The 23,449-nt window shown below is 47.8% G+C and overlaps 1 protein-coding gene across 5 annotated transcripts in view; it reads left to right on the top strand.

The window, feature by feature from the left end:
- C13H10orf90 (chromosome 13 C10orf90 homolog) overlaps positions 1–23,449 on the top strand; it is a 210,913-nt gene that overhangs the window by 123,539 nt on the left and 63,925 nt on the right. For 3 of the 5 annotated variants that reach the window (XM_046027354.1, XM_046027351.1, XM_046027355.1), the window contains one exon: positions 16,126–16,217. In XM_046027354.1, coding sequence (XP_045883310.1) covers positions 16,126–16,217 — 92 coding nt within the window. Of the gene's footprint in view, positions 1–9,241; positions 9,307–16,125; positions 16,218–23,449 lie in introns of all 5 variants that reach the window. The other 2 variants (XM_046027352.1, XM_046027353.1) reach the window with 1 other exon arrangement.

Raw genomic sequence — 23,449 nt, 5'->3', positions numbered from 1 at the left:
CCGAGGGTCCTGGGATCAAGCCCTGCACGGGCTCTCTGCTTGGTGGGGAGCCTGCTTCTCTTCCTCTCTCTCTCTGCCTGCCTCTGCCTACTTGTGATCTCTGTCTGTCAAATAAATAAATAAATAAATCTTTTAAAAAAAGGATATCATTTCTGACCTGAGATCATAAAGATATTAATTATTTTATCTCTTAACAGTCTTTTTAAAAAGATTTTTTTTATTTATTTATTTATTTATTTATTTATTTATTTATTTTTTTGATACAGAGAGAGAGACAGCTGGAGAGGGAACATAAGCAGGGGTGGTGGGAGAGGGAAAAACAGGCTCCCCGCTGAGCAGGAAACTCAATATGGGGTTTGATGCCAGGACCCTGGGATCATGACCTGAGCTAAAGGCAGATCCTTAATGACTGAGCTATCAAGGCACCCCCAGATTTTGGATTTTTAAATTATTAACATATAATGTATTATTAGCCCCAGGGGTACAGGTCTGTGAATCATCAGGCTTATACATTTCACAGCACTCACCATAGCACATACCCTCCCCAATGTCCATAACCCAACCACCCTCTCTCTAACTACCTCCCCCCAGCAACCCTCAGTTTGTTTCGTGAGATTAAGAGTCTCTTATGGTTTGTCTCCCTCATGATCCCATCTTGTTTCATTTTTTCCTTCCCTACCCCCCAGGCCTCCCAGTCCTGACTCTCAAATTCCTCATATCAGTGAGAGCATATGATAATTGTCTTTCTCTGATTGACTTATTTCGTTCAGCCTAATACCCTCTAGTTCCATCCACATTGTTGCAAAGGGCAAGATCTCATTTCTTTTGATGGCTACATAGTATTCCATTGTATATATAGACCACATCTTCTTTATCCCATCATCTGTTGATGGCCTTCTAGGTTCTTTCCATAGTTTGGTTATTGTGGACATTGCCACTATAAACATTGGAGTGCATGTGCCCCTTCGGATCACAACATTTATATCTTTGGGGTAAATACCCAGTAGTGCAATTGCTGGGTTGTAGCGTAGCTTTATTTTCAACTTTTTGCGGAACCTCCATGCTGTTTTCCAGAGTGGCTGCACCAAACTTACATTCCCACTCGATAACTAGTTGTCCCAGCATCATTTATTATGGTTTGCTTCTATCCACACCACCTCATTAGTTTTCACTTGTAATGGATGGGAGTGTCTCTTTCTGGGTTCCTTATTCTTTTCCACTAAGAATTTTTTTGTTTTGCCTGTTTGTTTATTCCTATAGTTATGCATTGATGTTTTCTTTACATCTTTAAATTTTTATATCTGATAGGGCATATTCCTCTCTCCTATTTGTGTGTCTGACTTTCTCTAAAAAGCAACCCGTTGATATCACTGTCCTCTTAGGTTTGACATATCCCCTCACACACAAAGAGGCTGCGGTCATCTGGGCATCCCGAAGAATCCCACAGTAAGCCAGGCGTCAACAGCTAGGTTATGCTAAAAGCCTCCCATCCCAGATGGAGGGAATGTTCTCTTAGAAGGACTCGAGTCTAACCTGCTGGATGAGTTTGGAATCCATGAAACCATTTTGCAGATGAGGAAATCAAAACAAGGCAAGCAACTTGTTAGGTTCACATGGCTAGTCCATGGTGAACCTGGCCTTGAGTATAGGCCTTTCATGTGTTTCCACTGACCTCCCAACAGAGGAGGGTTTCCTGTGACCCCCCACCCTTATTTGCTCAGGAAGGTTTTCCTTCCTATACCCAAATGAAGTCTCAGATGTTGCCCTTCATTTAGTTTCAGGTTCAGCCCCACTTGGCCCTACCCCAGCTGTTTTTCAAGAAGCAAGGGCTGCTCTGGTGGCTCTTTCTGCCCAAGAATGCTGCTCATTTTCTTTGTTAGCCCATTTTTAAAAAATGATCTGTCTTAAGCTTCTAAATCTCCCTTAGGTGGTAAGTGTGTTATCCTTCTCTCTGCTCAGATACCTAGAAGTGCTAAATCTTGGTGTTTGCTCCTTTTTTCACATTCCTAAGACCTGGTGGACCCACGGGTGGGTGTTTTCCTAGGCATCTCTCCTTCATGTCTCTGTGCAAGTACAGAGGAAGGAAAGGCCCTTCTGGGGAGCTGGCAGGAGAGCTGTAATTACTGGAACTAATGCTTCATCTCGCTCTAAAGTTCAAGTTCATTAGGGAAACTTTATCTTGTCATTCTAGTTTCTGGTTTCTGATGAGCTGGTACTTATTTGGCAATCAAGAGTAAAAATGTTGAATTATAATAATAACTAGAATCATTAACTTTTGCTAAAATGTTAAGCTGCATATAAGCCCCTCACAGGCAGAAATTTTCTCTCTATTTTGCTCATTGCTGTGACTTCAGGGCTGCACTTACCCAGGTTGATGCTATAGAAATATTCACTGAATAAATAAATAAATCAGAGAATAGTATTGGGAGCTTCCTGTACACAAAGCCACGCCCACAGGGTTTTCAGTGTGTCCTTTCTCTCATTGCTCGTTAACATTCCAGTGAAACAGACATCATGATCCCTGTTTTGCAGATGGGGAAACCGAGGCAGAGAGAATTAGGTGACTTGTCTAAGTCACAAACTTTATTCGTTATATATTTTTTATTGACGTATAATTAAAAATATACAGTGTTATATTAGTTTCAGGTGTGCATATAATGATTCAACATTTTTTTTCAAGTTTTTATTTAAATTCCACCTAGTTGACATACAAGGGTATTAGTTGCAGGTGACTCAGCATTTCTGTCCATTACTGTGTGCTCATCAGGGTACGTATACTCTTCTTCCCCTTCATTTTACCCCCACCCACCCTCCCTCTCTGGCAACCTCTTGTTTTCTGTATTTAAGAGTCTGGGTTTTTGTTTCTTCCTCGAAGTGGCAAAGTTTTTACACGGTCAAGCTAAATTTAAGCTCTTATCTGTAGGATGCCAGAGAACATTCTCTTAGCCTCCATGTAGCGATGCCCCTCTTAGTGAAGGTACATTGACATGAGATGCTGCCTTATGGCAGTCTGTGAATCACTGTTGTTCCGTTCACTCCTTCGTGGGGGTGGGGGTGAGGGAGGCATCATTAAGCATCTTTGTCCTAGCATAGCTATAAAAAGATAAGTTTGTGATTGTGGCCGTTGCTGCTATGAATGTATGTACATATGGCCCTTCTTTTCACTACGTCTGTATCTTTGGGGTAAATACCCAGTAGTGCAATTGTTACACTGAAATAAATACAATAAAATTAAGATGTAAAAAAAAATAAATAAAAAGGGAAAAAAAAAAAGAACTGCTCAATAACACCATTGGCTATGTGTTTTTGACATAATGATATAATAACAGCTAACGTTTATTAAAAACCCATCATATGTCAAAAAAAAAAAAAAAAAAAAGACAAGTAACCCAATTTGAAAATAGACATTTCTCCAAAGAAAATATTCAGACGGCCAGTAATCACATGAAAAGGTATAAAACGTTAGGAAAATGCAAATGGAAAAACAGTGACATGGCACTGTGCCCCCGCGGGGGTGGCTCTTGTCAAAGGGTGCGGCGGGCCTGGGCGGCTCAGTCAGTTGAGCCTCTGACTTCGGCTCAGGTTATGATCTCAGGGTCCTGGGATCGAGCCCCATGTTGGGCTCCCTGCTCGCAGAAAACCTGCTTCTCCCTCTCCCTTTGCTCCTCCCCACCCTAATGCACTTTCTGTCTCAAATATATAAAGAAAGCTTTAAGAAAAAGTGGAAAGGAACAAGTCTTGGCAAAGATGAGGAAAGAGTAGAACCTTCATACATTGCTAGTAGGAATTTAAAATGGTGCAGTTTAAACACGGAGTTACCGTAGGGCCCAGCAATTCTGCTCCTAGGTATACAACCATGGGAGGGAAAACCTATATCTACATGAAACCTTGTGCGTAAATGTTCATAGTAGCATTATTCATTAAAACATAAAGTGGAAACAGTTCGAATGTCCATCAGCTGGTGATCAGAGGCGCGGTACGTGCTGTGTCATTGGAGCGGGGAGCTATTCAGCCCTAGAAAGGAGTGAGAGCCTCACGCATATAGCAAATGTCCAGAATAAGTAAGTCCAGAGAAGGATTAGTGGGTGCCAGAGATTGGGGTGAAGGGGTGGTGGGGAGTCATGGGTAGGGGGCTCCTCGGGAGGGCGATGAGCATGTCCTGGAATCAGATAGTGGTGATGGGTGCACGACTTTGTCAATATACAAAACCATGGACTTGTACGTGGTAAAGGCTAAGCTTTATGGTATGTGAGTTGTAGCTCGATAAAGTGGTTATTAAAAAAAAAATCAGCTGCGGAAAGGGAAGGTCAGCCCAGCCCGGGGGGTGGGGGGCTGCCGTGGAAGACAGTATGAGGGAGAGCCTGAGATCAGGGCTGTCTCCTAGGAGCAAGCCCGACTCTCCCACTGCCGAGCTGGAGCTGCTCCCGCAGGCCCTGCCCCTCACCCAGCCTCGGTTTCCTGTTTTTGCAAAGTGGCAGGTGTGGAAAAGTGGGTATCCCTCCATGCTGAGGTGCCTCCACATTTCAGGGGGTGGTTTTCCTGGCTCTTGCCTGCATTCAGGGTCTGTTAGAGCAGGAGGGACGAGTAGGGAACTTGGAGCTCTGGACTTCTCTCCATTAAACGAGCAACCGGGATAGCAGCAATGACGAAAACTCACCCCACTCAAAACCCGAAGCGCACCCCATGAGCAGAGAGACCTCGTCCACCTGCCGCTCAGCGTCAGAGGGAAGAGCTATGTAAGGAGGCCACACAGATTCCTGCTTGACCCCCAACCCAGAACAGCCTGGGCGTTTCCTCCAATGTGGGGCTTCCAGACATGGGTCTGAGCCAGTGTCTCTGTCCCTGGTGCTGCTCGAGGCCCTTACTCCAGAGGTTTGCAAAAATGAGAGATGGGCAACCAGGTGCCCTCGGGGGCAGCACCATCCGCGTGTGGCCAGTGCACTGGGCAGCCTGGTTTCCTCTCCGTGGGCTCCCGCTCCAGGCTCCAGATGGGCCCGGGCCAAGTCCGGCACTTGGCAGTGAGGAAGAAGATCCACGAACCAGAGTCATGTTGCTCCTCGGGGAGGAGAGGAAATCCAAGCTGACATCTTATGAAAATTCTTGTTTTGCTTGTTTGCATAACGAGCCAGAGCTGACAGGTTCTGTTGAGGAGTGCGTGGCTTTGGAATGTGTGGCTTTGCAGCTGGGCCAGACAGCTCCAGGTTCTTTGGCGGAAGGTTCCGAGACGGCCCATTTTTCTTCCTTGCCTGTTGGTTGCTCTCCAGGCCTGAACTCAAAGCAAACGGTTCGTCCACACTCATCCATCCTGCAGAAAGCTGCCTTGGTGGCGAGTCCACAGAGCAGGTCCTGTGGCAGCCTGGGTCACACCAGGGGGAGTGTGGGGGTCTCTTTCTGGTCCCTATTGTCCGTACCAGGGTCCCAGTTTTTTGCCACCACCTGTGGTCAGGAGGGACCCTCTGAAATCAAACCGCTTGGTGACTTTCAGTACCGAGTATAATGACCCTTGTTCGGCAAGCTTGGTGTTCCTTGAAGCAGAGGGGGTGGGGATGCTGTTTTTCATTCCACACACACACCTTCACATGTCCTCGACACCATGTGGCTGGCTGTCTTGGGACAGGGCCGCATGGCAGAGCTAGTTGGTGTCCCTGAGGCCACTCCACATGTCACAGATGGGGAAGCTGAGCCTGGAAGATGGGCTGACCTGCTCAAGGTCATAGCTGAGTGGCCAGGGATCTGAGCCCAGTGTCCTTGCCGCCTGTCTGGACTCTGCCCTCCATGTCATGCTGTGTACCTTTTAAAGCCAAAAGAAAGGAGGGAACACTGCATTGTTTCAGCCTCTTACACTGTTTCTTTGTGCTGCCCAGACCCAGACCCCCTGCTTAGGTGAGCCAGCACGTTCCCAGGGAGCCCAGCAGAACCCCTGCCCACCCCCCACTTCCAGGCCCTGGTTCTCTCTGCCCGGGCTGCTCGCCCCCGCCTCCACTCATGGAGTGTTTGTTGAGAGGGGAGGCGTGTTCTCCCCCTTTCACACTGGAGCCCACATTGAAGGTATTTGGGTTTCATGACAGAGGACACCTCTGCTTGCTTACTTCTGTTGAGGACTTAAAACAAGATCTCCTCCCTGTGCCTCTCCCCACCATGCATGTGGGTACAAAAGGGGAAATGATGATTTTTTTTTTAAAAGATTTTATTTATTTATTTGACAGAGAGAGATCACAAGTAGGCAGAGAGGCAGGCAGAGAGAGTGAGAGGGAAGCAGGCTCCCTTCAGAGCATAGAGCCGGATGTGGGACTCGATCCCAGGACCCCGAGATCATGACCCGAGCCGAAGGCAGCGGCCCAAACCACTGAGCCACTCAGGCGCCCCGGAAATGATGATTTTTTGAAGATAATTTTTTCTAAAGATTTTATTTATTATTGGGAGAGACAGAGAGAGCATGAGTGGAGAGAGGGAGAAGCTGACTTCCCACTGATTAGGGAGCCTGATGCAAGGCTTGATCCCAAGACCCTGAGATCATGACCTGAGCCAAAGGCAGACACTTAACCAACTGAGCCACCCAGGCACCCCTCAAAGATGCTTTTAAGAGGACTACTGAAATGATCTCTCCATGTGTCTCTTTGCCCTGCCTTTCCTTCCAAAAAGAACTCTAGTGTTTGCTAAGAAAAGATTAGGTAATAAGACACACAGGAAATCAGAATGAAAGGCAGGTGACCTGCAGAAAGAACTGAAAGCAGGAACTCGAATCAATATTTGTATGGCCATGTTCACAGCAGCATCATTGACAATTGCCGACATATGCAAGCAACCTAATGTCCGCTGACACATGAACGAAGAAAAAAAATGTGCTCTAGACATACGATGGAATATTACTCAGCCTTGAAGAGGAAGGCAATGTTGACACCAGCTACAGCTTGCAGAAACTCCGAGGACATGCTCAGCGAAACAAGCCAGGCGCCAATAGACAAGTGTATATGATTTCACGTATGTTAGGTATCTAGAGTACTCAGATTTACAGAGATGGAGAGTAGAATGGTCGATTCCAAGGCTTGGGGGATGGGGAATGGTGAGTTCATTTTTTTGTTGTTTGTTAGTTTTTTTTTTTGTTTTTTTTTTTTAAGATTTTTATTTATTTATTTGACAGAGAGAGAGAGATCACAAGTAGGCAGAGAGAGAGGGGAAGCAGGTTCTCCCCGGAGCACAGAGCCCGACGTAGAAGTTGAGCCCAGGACCCCGAGACCACGACCCAAGCCAAAGACAGAGGCTGAACCCTCTGAGCCACCCAGGCGCCCCAGGAGTTCATTTTTTATGGGGCCAGAGTTTCAGTTGTACAAGATGAGAGAGCTCTGGAGCTGGGTGCTGGTGGCGGTCGCACAACAGTGGGAATGTACCGTTTGCTGCAAACTGGAGCCTACAAGTGGTTGAGATGGTCACTTTGTACTCTGTGTATGTCACCCCAGTGCAGCAGCAAAAATGAAGAGCATCCGTAAGAGGAAATGATCAATCCATACCTCATCGAAAGAGGTCTAGTTTTGGGTCTCCTTCTCCCACTGGGCGAGGAGCTTTTCAGAGACAGGGGCTTCAGTGCCCTATCCATCATTGTAACCCCCCACCGAACTCAGGCCCTCACAGATGTTGGGTTCTCATCCGACGTTTGTGGCCCCGAGGTCGTGGTGTGATTGCATGGATACTGTACACAGGTCTCACAGACGGGTGTGCACACGTGATCGTACTTGGTCCCCCAGGGAGCCAGCCACCACCCAAGGGCCAGAGACACAGTGCCTCAGATACCAGGCATCTCAGAAATCAGCTACAAAATGGCAACAAAATCAGTGGGTAGACTTTGAAGACATCTTTATTACCTTAATTTTCTGAGAGATGGCTTCTTCCCATTTCTACCTTTTCTACAGGTGCAGTGACCATTAATATTGCAAAGTCTTAGCTTGAGGCTCACTGAGTGGGTGACCCTTGCAGGTTATATAAATGAGGCACAGCTTCCTCACCTGTAAAACAGGGGTGATTCTAGAACCCTCCTCCCCAGGCCACTTTGAGCATGGAAGGAGATTATACTGTATCCAACGTCGATTGTCTTACAGAGCGGGAAGAAGAAATTTTAGCCATTCAGATGTATTAACAACATTGACCAGACTCAAAGCCCTTTGGGATTATCCAGTGAAATGTATGCAGGTTTGGTGTTTATGAAAAGGCTTACAGAGGTACTGTCCACTTCTGTAATGACCCGTGCTTTCAGTGTCTTATCCCAGGGGATGAAACCACTTTCCTTATGAAACAGCATGTTTCATTTGAAAGGCAGTAACTTATGCAATTTATCATGTTCCCCTTTGGCCTTGGCTGTTGCAAACACGCCCTCAGGTTGTGATTCATCATGCCAGTGTCCCCTTTGGTCCGGGTGTTACGGATCAGGAATTCTCCAGCTCATCACTTGCCTCTTTTATCAGTTTTACCTTTCTAAAAAAACAAAAACAAAAACAAAAAACCCCTCACTTTAAGCTACCTCAAATGGGGTCAGGCATAAATTATAAAACAATGTTCGTTGTAATTTAGCGTCAAAGGTGTTTGATTAAATTCTATGAAAACCAATTGTTCTTACAATAGCTTGCGTGGTAAACAGACTGTCATATTGCCCAATATTCTAGATAACCCGTTTGCAGAACTTGGTAACATATTAAAAGTGGGTTAAACAAATTAATATTGTGATCGTTTCCGACTGTATTTTCATACTTGGGGCAATTTTAAATAGTAAAAATGCGGTTTGGCAAGCATGCTTGGGTGAGCGTGATGAACCAGAATCATTGAAACTGGCAAAAAATCAAGTAGTGTCACAGCAGGGAGGAAGAGGAAAGGTCGGTATCTCACTGTACGCAGGAGAGAGAGTAGCTCCTTGTCTCGAATCTTCTCGAATTTCAGTTCTCTGCAGAAGACTTTTCAATAATGGTCCTGGGAACTTTTCTGACTTGTCAGAGAAGCCTCAGATAGAAACATCAAAGTGATGACTGCTGCTGCTAAAGAGAAATGGAACCCAGGGGGACTCCCTGCCCCCTGCCCCTGGTTGCCACGTAAACACTCTGGTGACGTCATCACAAGTAGAACACTTAGGTTCTTCAGCCCAGGGCTGAGGGTGGGAGCCTGACTCATGCCAAGAGTACTTACAGATGTAAACTGTGCCTGATTTTTCCTCCTCCTCCTCCTTCTTTTTAACCAAAAACATCCTTTTCATTAACAGACTTTTGGAACTGAGTCAAATGTCTTTGAAATGCCAATGGAATATGATAAAACTGTCTGAGGAAGGTACGTTGTGATTTATTTCCCTATAGATGTAACTCGTGTCAAAATATAAAACAATTGGCTCCCTCGGTCAACATTCCCGGAGCGTCCTGGCCAGGTGCTGGACTAGGCATGGGAGGAAGGAGATGAATAGGGTGTCCCCTCAAGACCTCGGTCCACCCAGGGAGACGGCCTTGTGAACAGTTAGTTACAGTGTAGTAAGGACGGACGGTGATGACAGCCTGTCAGGGGCACGGATGCGGGTTGAATTGTGTTTCCCCAAAAGATATGTTGGAGTCCTAACCCCCAATACCTGTGAATGTGACCTGATTTGGAAATAGAGTCCTTGTAGATAGAGTCAAGATGAGGTCAGAGTGGCTTATTGTGGGCCTTAAATGCAGGGGCTGGTGCCCTTGTGTAGGGAGATTTGCAGACACAGAGACATGACAATGAACACAGGTGTGAGAGTTCTGTCGCCATAAGCTAAGGGACACTAAGGACGGCTGGCAACTACCAGCAGCTTGCGAGAGGTGAGGGAGGGTTCTCCCCTGGGTCCTTCAGAGACAGCATGGCCCTGCCAACACCTTGATTTCAGATTTCTGGCTTCCAGAACTGCGAGAGAATAAATTCCTATTGCTACCTCATTTGTGATCATTAGTTATGGTAGCCCTAGGCGAGGAGGACAGGCACCAGCACGGACTGGAGGGCAATGCTGGGTAGGGGCAACCGTTTCTTCCAGGAGAGGCTCCCGAGCTGTATCCAGGGGTGAGGAGTGAGCTGGGCAGGACAATTGGAAAGGTAGCCCCTGAGTTCAAAGAGACACAGAAGCTGTCACGTCTGGGATGTAGCAGCGGGCTTGTTTGAAGGATTTTTAGCCTGGTCTCCTGAAGCCCCAGGAGCCCGTGCACAGAAGCTCAGGTTTTTTGTTTTGTTTTTTTTAAGATTTTATTTATGTATTTGACAGAGATCACAAGTAGGCAGAGAGGCAGGCAGAGAGAGAGAAAGGGAAGCAGACTCCCTGCTGAGCAGAGAGCCCGATGCGGGGCTTGATCCCACGACCCTGAGATCGTGACCTGAGCCAAAGGAAGAGGCTTTAACCCACTGAGCCACCCAGGCGCCCCCAAGCTCAGGTTTTTATGTGTATGTTTCCCAGGCCCTGTTCGGGGGTCAGGGTGGGGCAGGCAAGGGCGACATCCTTTCATGAGATTTTTCAAAGGAACCACTAGGTCACAAACTGGTGATGTCAAGGGGATTTTGGGGAACCAGACATGAGATGGGGCTGGTGGTGTCACCCGCTTGACTGTGACCTTGCCGAGACCAGGCTGTACTGGGGAGATTAAACAGATGGATTGAGCAGAGCCTATTTCATGAGATCGAATAGGCCGTGGCTTTCTGCTGGACATTGGAGATGAGAGAAAGGAGGGGCGTGGAAGGGGACACCTCAGTTTCTATTGTGGGTGATAGGATGATGGGGACCACTGGCCAAGATACAGGATGCAGGGTTGGAAGGGGGAGGAGAGGTGGAAGAGGTCGGTGGTGGCAGCGACTTTGGGCGAGTCGGCTGCTTCCCTTTCCAACTAGCCGAGTTTGAGGCAGGTTCGAGCTGATGCTGATGGATGAAACCCACATCCTTCCTTGGCATTGGTTTGTAGATCAAGCAAAGACCAGAATGTGTCTGAGGTTTGGCACCAGAGCCCAAAGGGATAACGGGGGCATCAAGAAGAGAACCCATAAAGGGAAGCCAAAAGGGAGGAAGATGGAAGACCCGTCATTCTAGAAGTCAAAGATGGAAAGATCTTCAGAGACACTGGGTAGCTCACAGGGTCAGGTCCCACAGAAGCACTAGTTCCGTTTAAATTTGATAAGTGATTCTGAGAAACTTCTATTTTAAAATATCTTCAGAGGGTATTGTTCGAGCATGGTGAGGGCTCTGAGCCAACTGTGGCTCCCATAAGTCTAGAAATGAGGAAAGGCACTTAGAGTCCTGGAAGTGGGCAACCGGCTGTGCCGTCTCTGTCCCTGACGCCATGACAGAGGAAGGCAGACCGGGTGCCCACTTAGCTGACCAACGACTGGGCGCCCCTCGGGTACACGCGACTCTGATGGGGTGACCTGCAGGGCACTGTGTGATGGTGCTTGTGGGCCGTGTCCTCAGTGACGACTCGAGCATCGTTGGGGGCTGTGTGGGGACTGGAGGGGATTCCTCACTCCGAACCTATGCCTCACCCAATGGGCCATAGGTCATTCTCCAATCTGCCATGTTTTCCTGCTCATAGACTTTTCCTTAAGCCATTCCCTCTTCACGCTCTTTTGCCTCAGCTGGGTCTGCGGCACCTTCCCTCCACCCAACTTCCACCTCTGTCCAAATTCACCCCATCCTACAGGGCCATTTCAAATGTCCCCTCCCAAACCCTGCCAGGGTCCCTTGGTGGGCGGAGCTCTCTCTGCGGCTGGCTGAGGCCGGGGTAGGGGAGCCGTGGGCGGAGAGCTGCTTCCCAGCTCCCCCGGCCCCAGTACCCTGGGCGCTTCATCAATTCCTGCTCCGGGTTCCATGGCTGACGCACACCTTCCTCCAGAGAGGAAATCTGGATTCCAGGGTTATCTGGCTCAAGGCCTCGTGAGCGACCTGATGCTTGCGGTCTCTGGGAAGGGGCTGGGTGGCTTCGGATGAGTGTTTCAAGCTGATGGAGACAGAATCACGTATAGTCCCTCAACCATCTCATCAGAGAAAACCTCTCCAGACATGCCCATGTGCTGACATGCTCCCTGGGGCCAGAGGACCAGAGCTCTGGGCACCAAACACAACTGATCTGTAAACTGGCGATGAATTGTTGGCTAATTGGGCTGATTTTTAAATTTATTTGAAAATAAAAGCATGCTGGCATCATTGGTAGCTTCATTTTAATTGAAGCCATTGGTCAAAAGTTCACTTAGATCCTCTGGATACGGTTTTCTAAAAGCCATGGGCTGGTTTTGCATCAAAAGCATGTGGTTTCCTCCGGGGGCCTCAATGTCGTCATTTGTAGAAGAGCTTGTTGGCCCAAGACCAGCAGTGTTCTTGGACCTGAGCCGCATCGAGTGTTCTGTAGGGCTTGCTAAAACGCTGATGGCCAAGACCCACCTGAGTTACTATTCAGTAGATCTGTATGTCAGCGGGTGGGGCCTGAGAAGTTTATTTCTAACAAGCTCACCCATGATGCAGAGACAGGTGGTCTAGTAGCCCCACTTGGAAAGCCCTCACTCTTGAACAGCACTGTGAGATAGGACCCCATTGGGTTTCCAAGAAGCAGAGCCTGAGGCAGGGATTGAGGGACATGTAGGAGAGGCACTGTCCAGGAAAGGATTGTGAGAGAATTAAGGAGCTCTGATGGGGTGTCAGGCACAGTCTGACCCTTGGGTTATACTTGGAGAATAAATAATAGAGCTTCCCTGGCTTTTGTACCCATTTTGTGCCCTTCTGTGGGCTGCTGGGGGCTGTGATGACATACACCTGCCTGGAGTATATTCGGCAGGTGCTCAGGGCCTGCCCACCCTCTGCCAGCTTCCTTTCAACCGGGACAATTTCTTGATACAGAGTGGACTTCATCTGCCCCTGTGAGAGGTCAGGGCCAGACCAGCTCCCACTGTGGAGAGAAGGAGGAGACCGTTCTGGACCCCTCCCATCCTTGTGCCAGGAGGAAGACCAAGGCCAGGCGCAATCCATTCTGGTTAATGCGTTTTCTGTATTGGAGACATGAACCGTTTTCCCGTGAAGCTGATGCATCCCAGCTACTGGAAAAGCCAAGACTGTTACTCTTGTTCTTGCTAACCTGCTCCTAGTGTCCCTCCCACCCCAGCTTTACCTTCCTCAGAGATGCCAGTGCAGGTCACCTGCTGGTGGGGGCTTTACCGGTGCTGACCAGTTATGTGGTCGGGTGGGAAGGCGCCGGGTGGGGGGCTGTGTCCTCACCACATGTTGGGCACTCTGCTCAGGTCTTGACATTCATCGTCTCATTATTTCTTATCACCACCTTAGCGGACAGGTCTTGCTTCCTCTGACACATGAGAAAAGAAGACCCTGGCCATTTAAGTAACTTACTCCAAATTACTTAAATGGACCAAGTGGTTAGTGACAGAGACAGATTTGAATCAGGGTCTTTCTTTTCCAGATTCTACGCTTTTAACCACGCCGATATCTTACTTCCTCATGTCTTTTGAGGTCATTATGTCAGGTACCCTCCTGTATGGCTTTAGTCCTACATCATTTTCACTCAAAACTAGGTTCATGGCTCTGAGTTACATGTTTATTGGTTTTGGAAATTCTTACACATACTGAAAAATTTCTTTTAATGTTGCAATCATGTGGCTCATAAGTTTTTGTTTCCTTTCTTTCAATAAACAGCCCGTTGTAAGTGTTTGCTACATAGACTTTATGGTTGTTGTTTTAAAGGCCCTACATTGCATCCAGCGCCTCTGCCTCAGTCTCCCCAGGTGGTCTGTGATGGGCATAACAGTGGTGCCCCCAAATCTGTCCATGTCCCCGGAATCGGTAGACATATCACCTTTCATGGCAAAAGGGACTTTGCAGATCAAAGAACCTTGAGATGGGACAACTCTCCTGGGTGATCCGTGGGCCCAGTCGAATCACAAGGGTCTTGGGAGGAGGGAAGATGGAGGGTCAGAGAGAGGAGATGGTGGAGCAGAGTTTGACGTGGGGCCAGGAGCCTAGGAAAGCCAGCTGCCCATTGAAGGAAACAGATCTTCCCTAGAGCCTCCCAAAGAGTGCAGCCAGCCGAGACCTTGCCCTGAGCCCCATGAGATGTGCCCTGGGCATCTGACCTCCAGAACTATAAGATATCGCGTCTGTGTTGTTGAAGCCTTCAAGATGGTGACCACTGAGGCAGCAGCCACAGGCCACCAACGCACAGACCCTGCTTTTCTGACCCCGGTGCCGCTGCTCCTCCTCACGGGGGTGAGGCTGCTTCCCTGGAGCTGTTGTTGATCCCGAGTCATCGTGTGCTGGGTATCGTGCTGAGGGCTAGTTAGTTAGGCCTGTTCATCTTTTCCCGTCCCTCTGTAAAGGTGGCTTCCTTGTCATCTCCACATCCCAGCAAGGAGCCAAGGGATGCTGAGTGACTTGCCCAAAGCCACACCTGTAGCTAGAGATGCCAGGACTGAGTGTGGTCTGCCGCCAGTGACCCTCTGGGCCTGGGGTGGGAGGTGTTGTCACCTTGGTGACGCACACAGTCACAAGCAGTGTGGCTTGTTAGGTATTAACCCCAGATCGCTCCCCAAGGCCACGGACTTGACCCACACGTGCCTCAGTGCCTTAGAGACAAGGCTGGGCCGGAGGAGTTCTCTGCATTTCGTGGCCGAAGAAACTCCGAGAGGATGAGTAACCCACCGACTGCATGTGAACTCGGGGCTGGGCCGGGCTGGGCTGCAGCCCGGGCCTCGCTGGCCCCAGCCGGTGCTGACTTCAGAGTTCTTAGCACGATGCCACCCGACTAGAGCCGGGAGATTTCCATCTTCATCAGCTCCTCATGACATATCGACTCTGCACAAAATCCATGAGCTCTTTCGGGTCTCGTATTGGCGCTTCACGGAAAGTCATCTGTGTCCATCATCTTGGATGCCGCTCGCTGTCACTCAGTAACGGGCAGAGGGAGAGGCACAGGCACACGTGTGGGGTGAAGCTGATGGGGACTCTGTTGGCACCCAAGGACGAGGGGAGACAGGAGAAGCCTTGCATGGGTCAGTAGGGACCCTTGAAATTCCCACAAGCCGTGTCCTGACTCCTTGCAAACCTGCCAAACATAAAAATACTATAGCCCATCAGTTGTTCCAGAAAATGCTTTGAATTATTATAAAATGCTTTAAATTGAGTCATTTGAATATCGGTAAATTTTTAATGAATGTTCTCATGAGTTGATGAAGACAGGGCTCTAACTTAGGGAGGTGCTTCTTAAAGCTCCTTTTTCTTATCACCAGCACCAGCTGCTGGGGAACCATTCTTTGTAGGTTCTGGAAAATTCACTTTCCCCGAATATCCATGTTCAGAGGACAGCATTGTCACCAGGGCTCCAGAGAACGGGCCACACAGACTCTGCTCTCTACCTTCCTGTGTTTGTACACATTCCCGCGTTAGTAACAGGTGTCCAGGCGGATCACAAGCTGCTGGGTTGTGGGTTCCAGCCAGTGCTCCATGAGGAGTGAGGGTGGGTTTGTTGGATCAAGGAGCCCACATCACCCATCGTTACAAACTCATGGGTAGTGGGGTGGGAACTGGAATCCAGGTTCATAATTCTTGGTCACCAGCTGTGTGCCCTTGGACCTGATGATATCCCGGGCCATCAGGGAGGCAGGTGTCTCTGTGGAGGGCTGTCCACGGGTCTCACTTATCCCTGTAGTATTATCACAAAATGATCCCCAGCTGTTCCAAAGCAGCTTCAATATTCACGTCCGGGCCACTCATGGCTCCTGCAAGCACTGTTGGATTAAGAGATTGGATGAAAGTTGGTCTTATGTTTCAGCCTTTCTTAATTCTAGTGGTGTCGGGTACCTCTTAGATGCGATTTTCTCTCCTGCTGGGATGAGGGAGAATGTGAGCAGTCCAAACTTGTTCAACTCTTACTGAATCTAGGAACATAAACAACTGTGTGGAAGAAGGAATCTTGCAACTTAATTGTAAAATAATAATAATAAAATCAGAGAGCCCAAATCAGGGAGTGGAATGAATGAGGGAAATGTACAAGGATTCACCCCATACCTGAGTAGGTGACCTGAAACTTTGTAAGAGAGTTACAGATTCCATTGTATCCTTTCATATACTAAAAAGTAGCAATATTGTCTCCTTTTGTCTAGGATTACGGGACAAGCAGTACAGTACAAAGAATCAGATTGCACTTAAAAATCTTCAGTCTGATGTTACAGAGAAGAAATCTGACTTCACTGAGGTAACTTTTTTCTAACTTTTTTCTACCTTCTCGAGTAGTCAGCAAAATGCGGCCAACTATAAAACAAAATCATTGGCCTGTTTATGATGTGTTTACATTTTATTTTGTTTAGTCAAAACTGAATTAAGGCAGCAGAAAATCTAACCATCGATAACTAAGACTTGTTACATTAAAATATGCACTGTAAATTTAATTATTCTTTTAGAATCTTCATCAACAATTTGTAAATTTGCAGTATCATACGAGAGTACAGTGATTGAATCTCAATTTTAAACCAAAATTAATCTGCTGGAGAGAGACAGAATGATGCCATGCAGCACTTTGAAGGTGGCGAAGAGATAATTGGAAATCTAACAAGCTAGTATGCATTGTTATAGCTGCAAAAAGCATCACTTGTCTGAAATAGGGAGACAGTTAGAGGTCATATTTATCAAACGAAGAGTTTCTGATTCCAGAGAACAAAGCACTCTGTATGCAGGGGTTAATATTGCCAATGTGTCACACACCAGGTTCTGGCTAATTGACCGACTCATTGCATCCCTCCCACAATGCCGGGAAGGGGTGTTATCATTATACCCATTTTGCAGGTGAGGAAAGTAAAGCAGTAGCTGCAGTAGTTGACTTGCCCTGAAGCTCCCAGCTCATTAGCTGTCAGGCTCCAGAGCTTCTTTTGTCGATCTTCTGCTTCTTTTAAGATTTTATTTATTTATTTGAGAGAGCGCACGAGAGAGGGAGGGTCAGCGGGAGAAGCGGGGCAATCCATCCCTCGACTCCAGGATCGTGACCCAAGCCAAAGGCAGACCCTTAACCGACTGAGCCACCCAGTTGCCCCAGAGCTTCTGTTCGTATCTTGCTCTAAAGGGCTGGCATAGAGGAAGGCTCATTCCTGTTAACAGATCGTAAAATGTGGACTTCCTGCCTGAAGGAATCACCCAGGGGACAAACGGATAATCTGCCGCCATCTTTTATGATTCTGAGAGATTGTGGGATTAGAAGAGTCGAAGCCTCATGACATTAAAGTGGCAAGGATATCTGTAAAAACTTTTCCCCCCAAAATGCTTGTCTTGGGTATTACCCTTTGATTTAGCTCTGCATTTAGTGAAGCCCAGAGACCCCAGGCCTGAACTCCCACACGATGGCGAGAGGATGCTATTCTGGGTGTGAGATCTAGTCATCGATACTTAAGATATTTCCATCAAGCCCTTTCTTTGTGGAAGCCCCGAGCTCACTGTCTGAAGACGTAAAGATGCCTGGCTATGACTCATCTGTTTCCAGGGAGCAGGAGCAGGGAGGGAAATGAGCAGGAGGAACAGTGGGCCCCTGAGAACCACCCCTGGAGGGAGGTACCCAGTTAAGAAGGGAAGGATAATGATGAAGTTGATTGCTACTCTTTTTTTTTTAAAGCTTTTATTTATTTACTTGAGAGAGAGAGCACGTGCAAGAGAGAGTGAGCAGGGGGAAAGGGAGAAGCAGACTCCCCGCTGAGCAGGGAGTCCAACACGGGGCTTGATCCCAAGACCCTGGGATCACGATCCCAGCCAAAGGCAGATGCTTAACCGACTGAGCCATCCAGGTGCCCCGATTTCTGCTCTTTTTAAGAAAGATGCCAGCTGAAGGTCTTTCCCACCTGTTTTTCACAGTGAGCTGGCAAGTTCCAGCATTTTCCTGTTGATGTTAAAATTAATGAGTTTGGTTATTAGTGATCTAGATCTTTGGGGTCATGCGGCTGGGTCTCTCGAACACGCACACACACAGTCATTTTCTGTGACTGAATTAAATAACTCCCAGAAACCACACCTTCTAAACATCTGCTTTGGAATGATCTGGACCATCTACTTCGATCGTATCAGTACTATGACTTTCAAATTTCCCTCCTAACTTCGAGCTTTTAAAGCTCGTCCCTGTGTGTGTGTTATAAGGATGCTGTAAGATGATGAAGCACTAGGAACGGATGCCCTTCGTTTGTAACTGCCATAAATCTCCGCCTCTCCGTGCACGCCTGTGCACGATTGATCACTTTCCCTTTCAAAACTCTTCGAAGCTGTAGAAATGATATGCAGGCTCTTCTTCAACCAACTGATTATTTAAAAGGGATGAAATATGGAACAGGGTTTTCATCTTTGCAAAAACAACGCTTAAATTTTCCTGATAACAAAAGTAATGGCAGGTCCGTGTAGACACTTAGGAAAATATAGAAATGTACAAGTAAGAAAATATTTAGATGTATTTCGTTCCCTTCTTTTTCCCATGCAATTTTTTACATAAAACTATAATGTTTATCAAGTTTTATAGCTCTCTTTTATTACATAACATTCCATCACAAGCAATTTCCCATGGCATTTAAATTCTTTGTCATCTTTATTTTTAATTTCTACGGAATACGATACAGTTGTGCCCACCATGATTTACTGACCCGAACCCCTTTTAAAAGACATTTGGATTCTTTCCAGCTTTCACTGTTATGCATTACACTGCACTGAGTCCTTTGGTTTCTTGTAAGTGCGTGGAAAGAGACAAAAGTTTCAGAACAGAGATGGAGAAAAGTTCCAATTCTTCCATCGGTTTCAAAACGGTCTTCCCCTGGTGCTACGTACCAGAGTGAACTCATTTGAAAACACTCGTACATGCCTGATGAAATGCCACTAGGTTGACAGATTGCTTCGTGGTGATGATGCTGGATGGACTAAAAAGGAGTAAGCATGCTTGCAGCTCATGCGGTGGGACTGGAGAGAGGATCTGGGCAGACATGGGGCCAAGGAATCCATCTGGTAAACATAGTTGAGGGCTGCAGAGTGACCACGGAAAAGGGAAGAATTGTCCAGTGGAGAAAAATATCGATTTCAAAGCCACAGGTTGGATTAGATGCTTATCCTTTCGAGAAATAAATTGCTACAGAAATGGATGCGTCCTCATCCCAGTGGCTCAGGATCTGATTTCTCGGACCATCCGCTGCTTATCTCTTTCTTCCTTCAATTTATGAAATGGTGCCTTTATCGTAAAATACCTTAAGGCATAAATATAAAGTTAAAAACAGTCAATAAAATGCATAAAACTAGGAAAACAGTTACCAGCTCCACACAATCATGTCTGAAAAATTTTAAAGAAATCAATATCTTAAAGCGGCATTTATGAGAAAGAAAATGTATATAGGCGAGTGCTGTACAAGGATGGTCAGGAAATGGGTGATTTATTGCCCATTGCGAGACACAAAATCCCGCTCTTCATTTGACCTTCCTCTGACCTTGAATGTTCTACTTTAAATGCAAGATTATTTTCTTTTTAAATCAAATCTTCCATCAGCTAATCTTATTTTAGATAAAAGATACCTCCCTTCCCCCCAAAGCTGTGTTCAGTTAACCCAATAGAAAGAACAGATGGAGGGGCATCCTGAAATAGCTTCATTGGGAAAGATTTTTGATGTGGAGGATGTGATCCTTTTTTTTAAAAGTTGCCCTGCTTTAAAAGTAGTGAGCCAAGTCAGGGACATCAAATAGATCCTCTGTCTCATCTCTTTCTTGGCGTCTCAGCCCCAGAAGAAGAGCGGAACACAACGTGCTATATTGTAGTCTGTCGTGGACCATCTCCCCCGCTCCGAATGCATCTGTGGATGTCCTGACTCCCAGCACCTCAGAGTGTGACTGTGTTCCGAGCCAGAATCTTTAAAGAGATCACTCACGTTAAATGAGGACATTAGGGTGGACCTTATCCAGTATGACCGAGGCCCTTACAAGAGGAGGACGTTAGGACATGGTCACACGCTGAGGGAGGAAAATGTGAAGCCACGAGGAGAAGACGCAGAGGAAGCCAGTCCTGTCGGCTTCTTGATCTCCAACATCCAGCCTCCAGAACTGGGACAAAATAAAATGTCTGTTTTTAAGTCACCCAGACTGTGGCCCTTTGTTCTGGCAGCCCAGAGTTTTAAGAGGTTGGAATTTATCTTTAATGATTTAATGGGTTTTGATGAGAAGGTAGGCTCTGATAAGTAGAACTTCCCCTAGAAGAGCAGGATTCGTGTTTTGATGAGCAAAGCCTACAGTGTGTCCTTTTGAATTTCTCTCAGTCTGTTGGTTGGGGCTTCTTCCAAAACCGAGTGTAAACATCTCAGGAAAAAAACCGCAGTAAAATGTAACCAATAATCCCGGTCCTGACAATTTGGTTGCCTGCTTGGCGTTCTCTCCCATTCAACTCCGTGGGGCCAAGAAGTTTCCTCCGTTTCCTGTAGTAGGAGCTCAGTAGATCTGTCTGCTGAGTTCATGGATAAATGGGTTGATCATGACTCTGTGCTAGAATGACAGAATTTACATCTCGAAAGCTTCCGTTCACAATGAGAAGATTTCAACGTATTGGGTATGTAACAGGTCATTTCCATTTGTGTAATTCAAATAAACACAAATGCGTTCATTGTAAATACTCCCTCACTCACCCAGAGGTTTGAGTCCACCAGACATCCTCCGAGTTCTGCTAAATCACAGAAGAAGTCATACCCTGCTGTGACGTATCATGTCCATATTTTGAGAGGTACTTCCACATCCTTCCTTGTTTCTGGTTTCCAAACCTTCCTGGTAAGGTGGGGAGGCAAACTGACTTTCCTGCGGGACTGGGCTTCTACCAACATCTCCTCCCTCAGGAACAGCGTCACCCTGACGTATGGCTGATTCCTATTCCTGATTCCCCAGCTTCGGAATTGAGTTCAGGTTCATGTCCTTGTTGCCATGTCCTTCATCCATTTGCATTTGATGGACTCAAAGTCAGTTCACCAGCCAGGCCCAAGGTAATGAGATGGTGGGTGATTCCCTATCCTATCCTTCTGGGCCTCTAGGGCCTCCTACACGGGTGCCTGCAACCTCCAATGTAACCCCAGGGCGTCCCTCCAGCGTGTGCTCGGGGAGAGAGTCTGAGTTTGAGTCCTGGCCTGGCACTCCTTCCCTATCTGTGCAGAAACTCACCTGGAAGCTGGTTAAAAACAGAACAGCTTGACCTTATCCCCAGAGATCCTGATTCACCCTAGTCTGGCGGGTGGGGGGTGGGGGGGGGGAGGAAGGGTCCAGAAATCTGTATTTTTAACCCTCCCCGTGCCAGGTGTTTTTTATGCAAGTGGCCACTGGCCCAAACTTGGGGAAACATTGCTATACAGTATAAAATAAGACCAACACAGCATACTTTCCAAGAGGAATATTTGCTTTTTCTTTCAAAGACCTGTGTCAAAGGAATTCCTACCGGGTACAATTATGCACCTGGTAGGATACGCAGGCAAATTATTATCGGAACTAAATTTAATGAGGGAGGGACTGTGTACCAAGTCAAACTGCCTGGGGTAGATGCCAGGCGCATTTCACTGTTCTCCTTTGTAAACCACAGCCCTGGAGAGTGCCTCCTAGAAAGGAGAGGGAGGTGCCTCAGAAGCCCCAGGGGCTGCTTCACCTGCCTGCTGTAATCACCCTGGAGGAGAAAACGGGGGTGCCTGGCCCCACCCCAGGGCTTCTGATGCCCTTGGTCAGGGCTGAGGGTCTACAAGCTTCCACATTGTTCGTGTAATGAGACACACTGAGGGGAGACCCCCCCCCCATCTTGAAAGAGGGTTCAAGCAGAGCCTGGCACTCCCTAGCCGTCTGGGAAAGGGTAGCCCGTGATAGTCAGGTTTTTTGTGATAAGATGAAGGGACGCTTAAGACAACCCTGTTTCTTCTTCACCCGTCTCTGGCTATCTTTTGAATTTGCAGCTTCCCATGTACCTTAAAAATCTCACCGAGTGTCAGGTGGTAGGGATTTTGATGAAAAACAGGGGGGAAAAAAAAAGGAAAAACTGAGAAGCTGACCACCTTCCCGTGGCTAAGAGTGAGAATGCAGTGCGCCTTGGCTGCTAAGGTCCCATGGGCCGGCCGCCCATCATATGCCCAGGTGGAGGAAAGCGTGACCTCAGTGGTGTAAGTGAGTGCTAATCCTTCTCTGAAGAAAAGAAAAATTTGTGTTTTCTCATCACATCTAAGGAAAAGAGAACGATTGTCTCTTCTCAAACACAAGCCCTTCCCCTCCTTGGAAAGACCGGCAGCTGGAGGTTCTCAGAGTGGGCTCGCCAGCTCACCGGATCTTGGTTAAAACGCAGAGTTTGGGACCGCAGCCACAGGCCTACAGGATCAGAAGCCCTGGAACCCAGGGAACCTGTAGTTGTTAACATTCCAGGTGGTTCTCAGGCCCCTTAAGGAGTGAGAATTCCTGCGTCCCTGCCGAGCCCCAGTTAAGCCTCCAGGCTTCTGTGAAGGCTCTGCTGCGGGTGGGGCTCCCTGCGGGGGTTGAGCGGTTCCCGATTGATTTCCGGTCCCGCGCTGTTCCAGGCAAGGGTTCGTTTTAAGCACGTAGAATACTGAGCATCAAAATGGGGGCCTGCGACCCTGCGAGCATGCACCAGCCGCCCGCGGGGCTTCCTGCAGGGTCTTACACATACATGTACGAAAGCAAAACCAGGAGGAAACGACTCGTCCTCCCGACGCTGACCTGGTCAGGGGCTTTATTAAAAGTCTCAGCGTATTGTTTTGGACACACTAGCGGTTTACTGTCAGGACACAGATCTGCTGATAAGGGAGCCTGGAGCACCTCGATCCCTCTACTGCACAGAAGCCGTGGCTGTGCCCCGAGCGCTGAAAGGCAGACAAACCACATCGGTCCCGTCCACCGCCCCCTCCCCTGCTTCCTGATACTGATTCTCCGGGTCGCGGCGTTAGTCTAGTCCAGCTGGGGTGTTTGATCGACTGTGTTCCACTCCCTGGGATTCGACCCCCACCGTGGCAGGCATGGGGAGCCACTGAGCCCCACTGTGAATCAGCAAAGGTAGAGAATTGTGTTAGGGGTTTGGGGACGCAGGCAGGGAGGCCTTCCCCGACCCCACCACGAGTGCTAACTCCTCTCCCACAGAAACCCTTGTCCCAAGTCCCAGCCCTGCTCCAGAATTCCGTCTTCCCTCCCCCTTGAGGCTGTGGACCTGTTTTCAGGTGCTCCCAGGCCTGGTGAAGGTGATGATTGAAATCTGATGGCCCCCATCGACACAGACATCGTTAAATAAACCGAGAATAGTCACCCAGCCGAGAAAACCAATCCCTGGGTCAGAAGAGTGATTCCAGGTGCATCCGGGTTTCCCGCCCTTACGAGCGCACGGAGGCGGGGTCAGGTGCGGGGTAGAAGGCCTCGGCCGAGAACAGGGTTCTGGGAAGTCCTCTTGGCCCTTGAAAGGGAGTTGAC

Source organism: Meles meles, chromosome 13 (assembly GCF_922984935.1).
Source record: "Meles meles chromosome 13, mMelMel3.1 paternal haplotype, whole genome shotgun sequence".
Lineage (NCBI taxonomy): Eukaryota > Metazoa > Chordata > Mammalia > Carnivora > Mustelidae > Meles > Meles meles.
The sequence above is the reverse complement of the archived record's forward strand: the minus strand, read 5'-3'. Positions and strand labels throughout refer to the sequence as shown.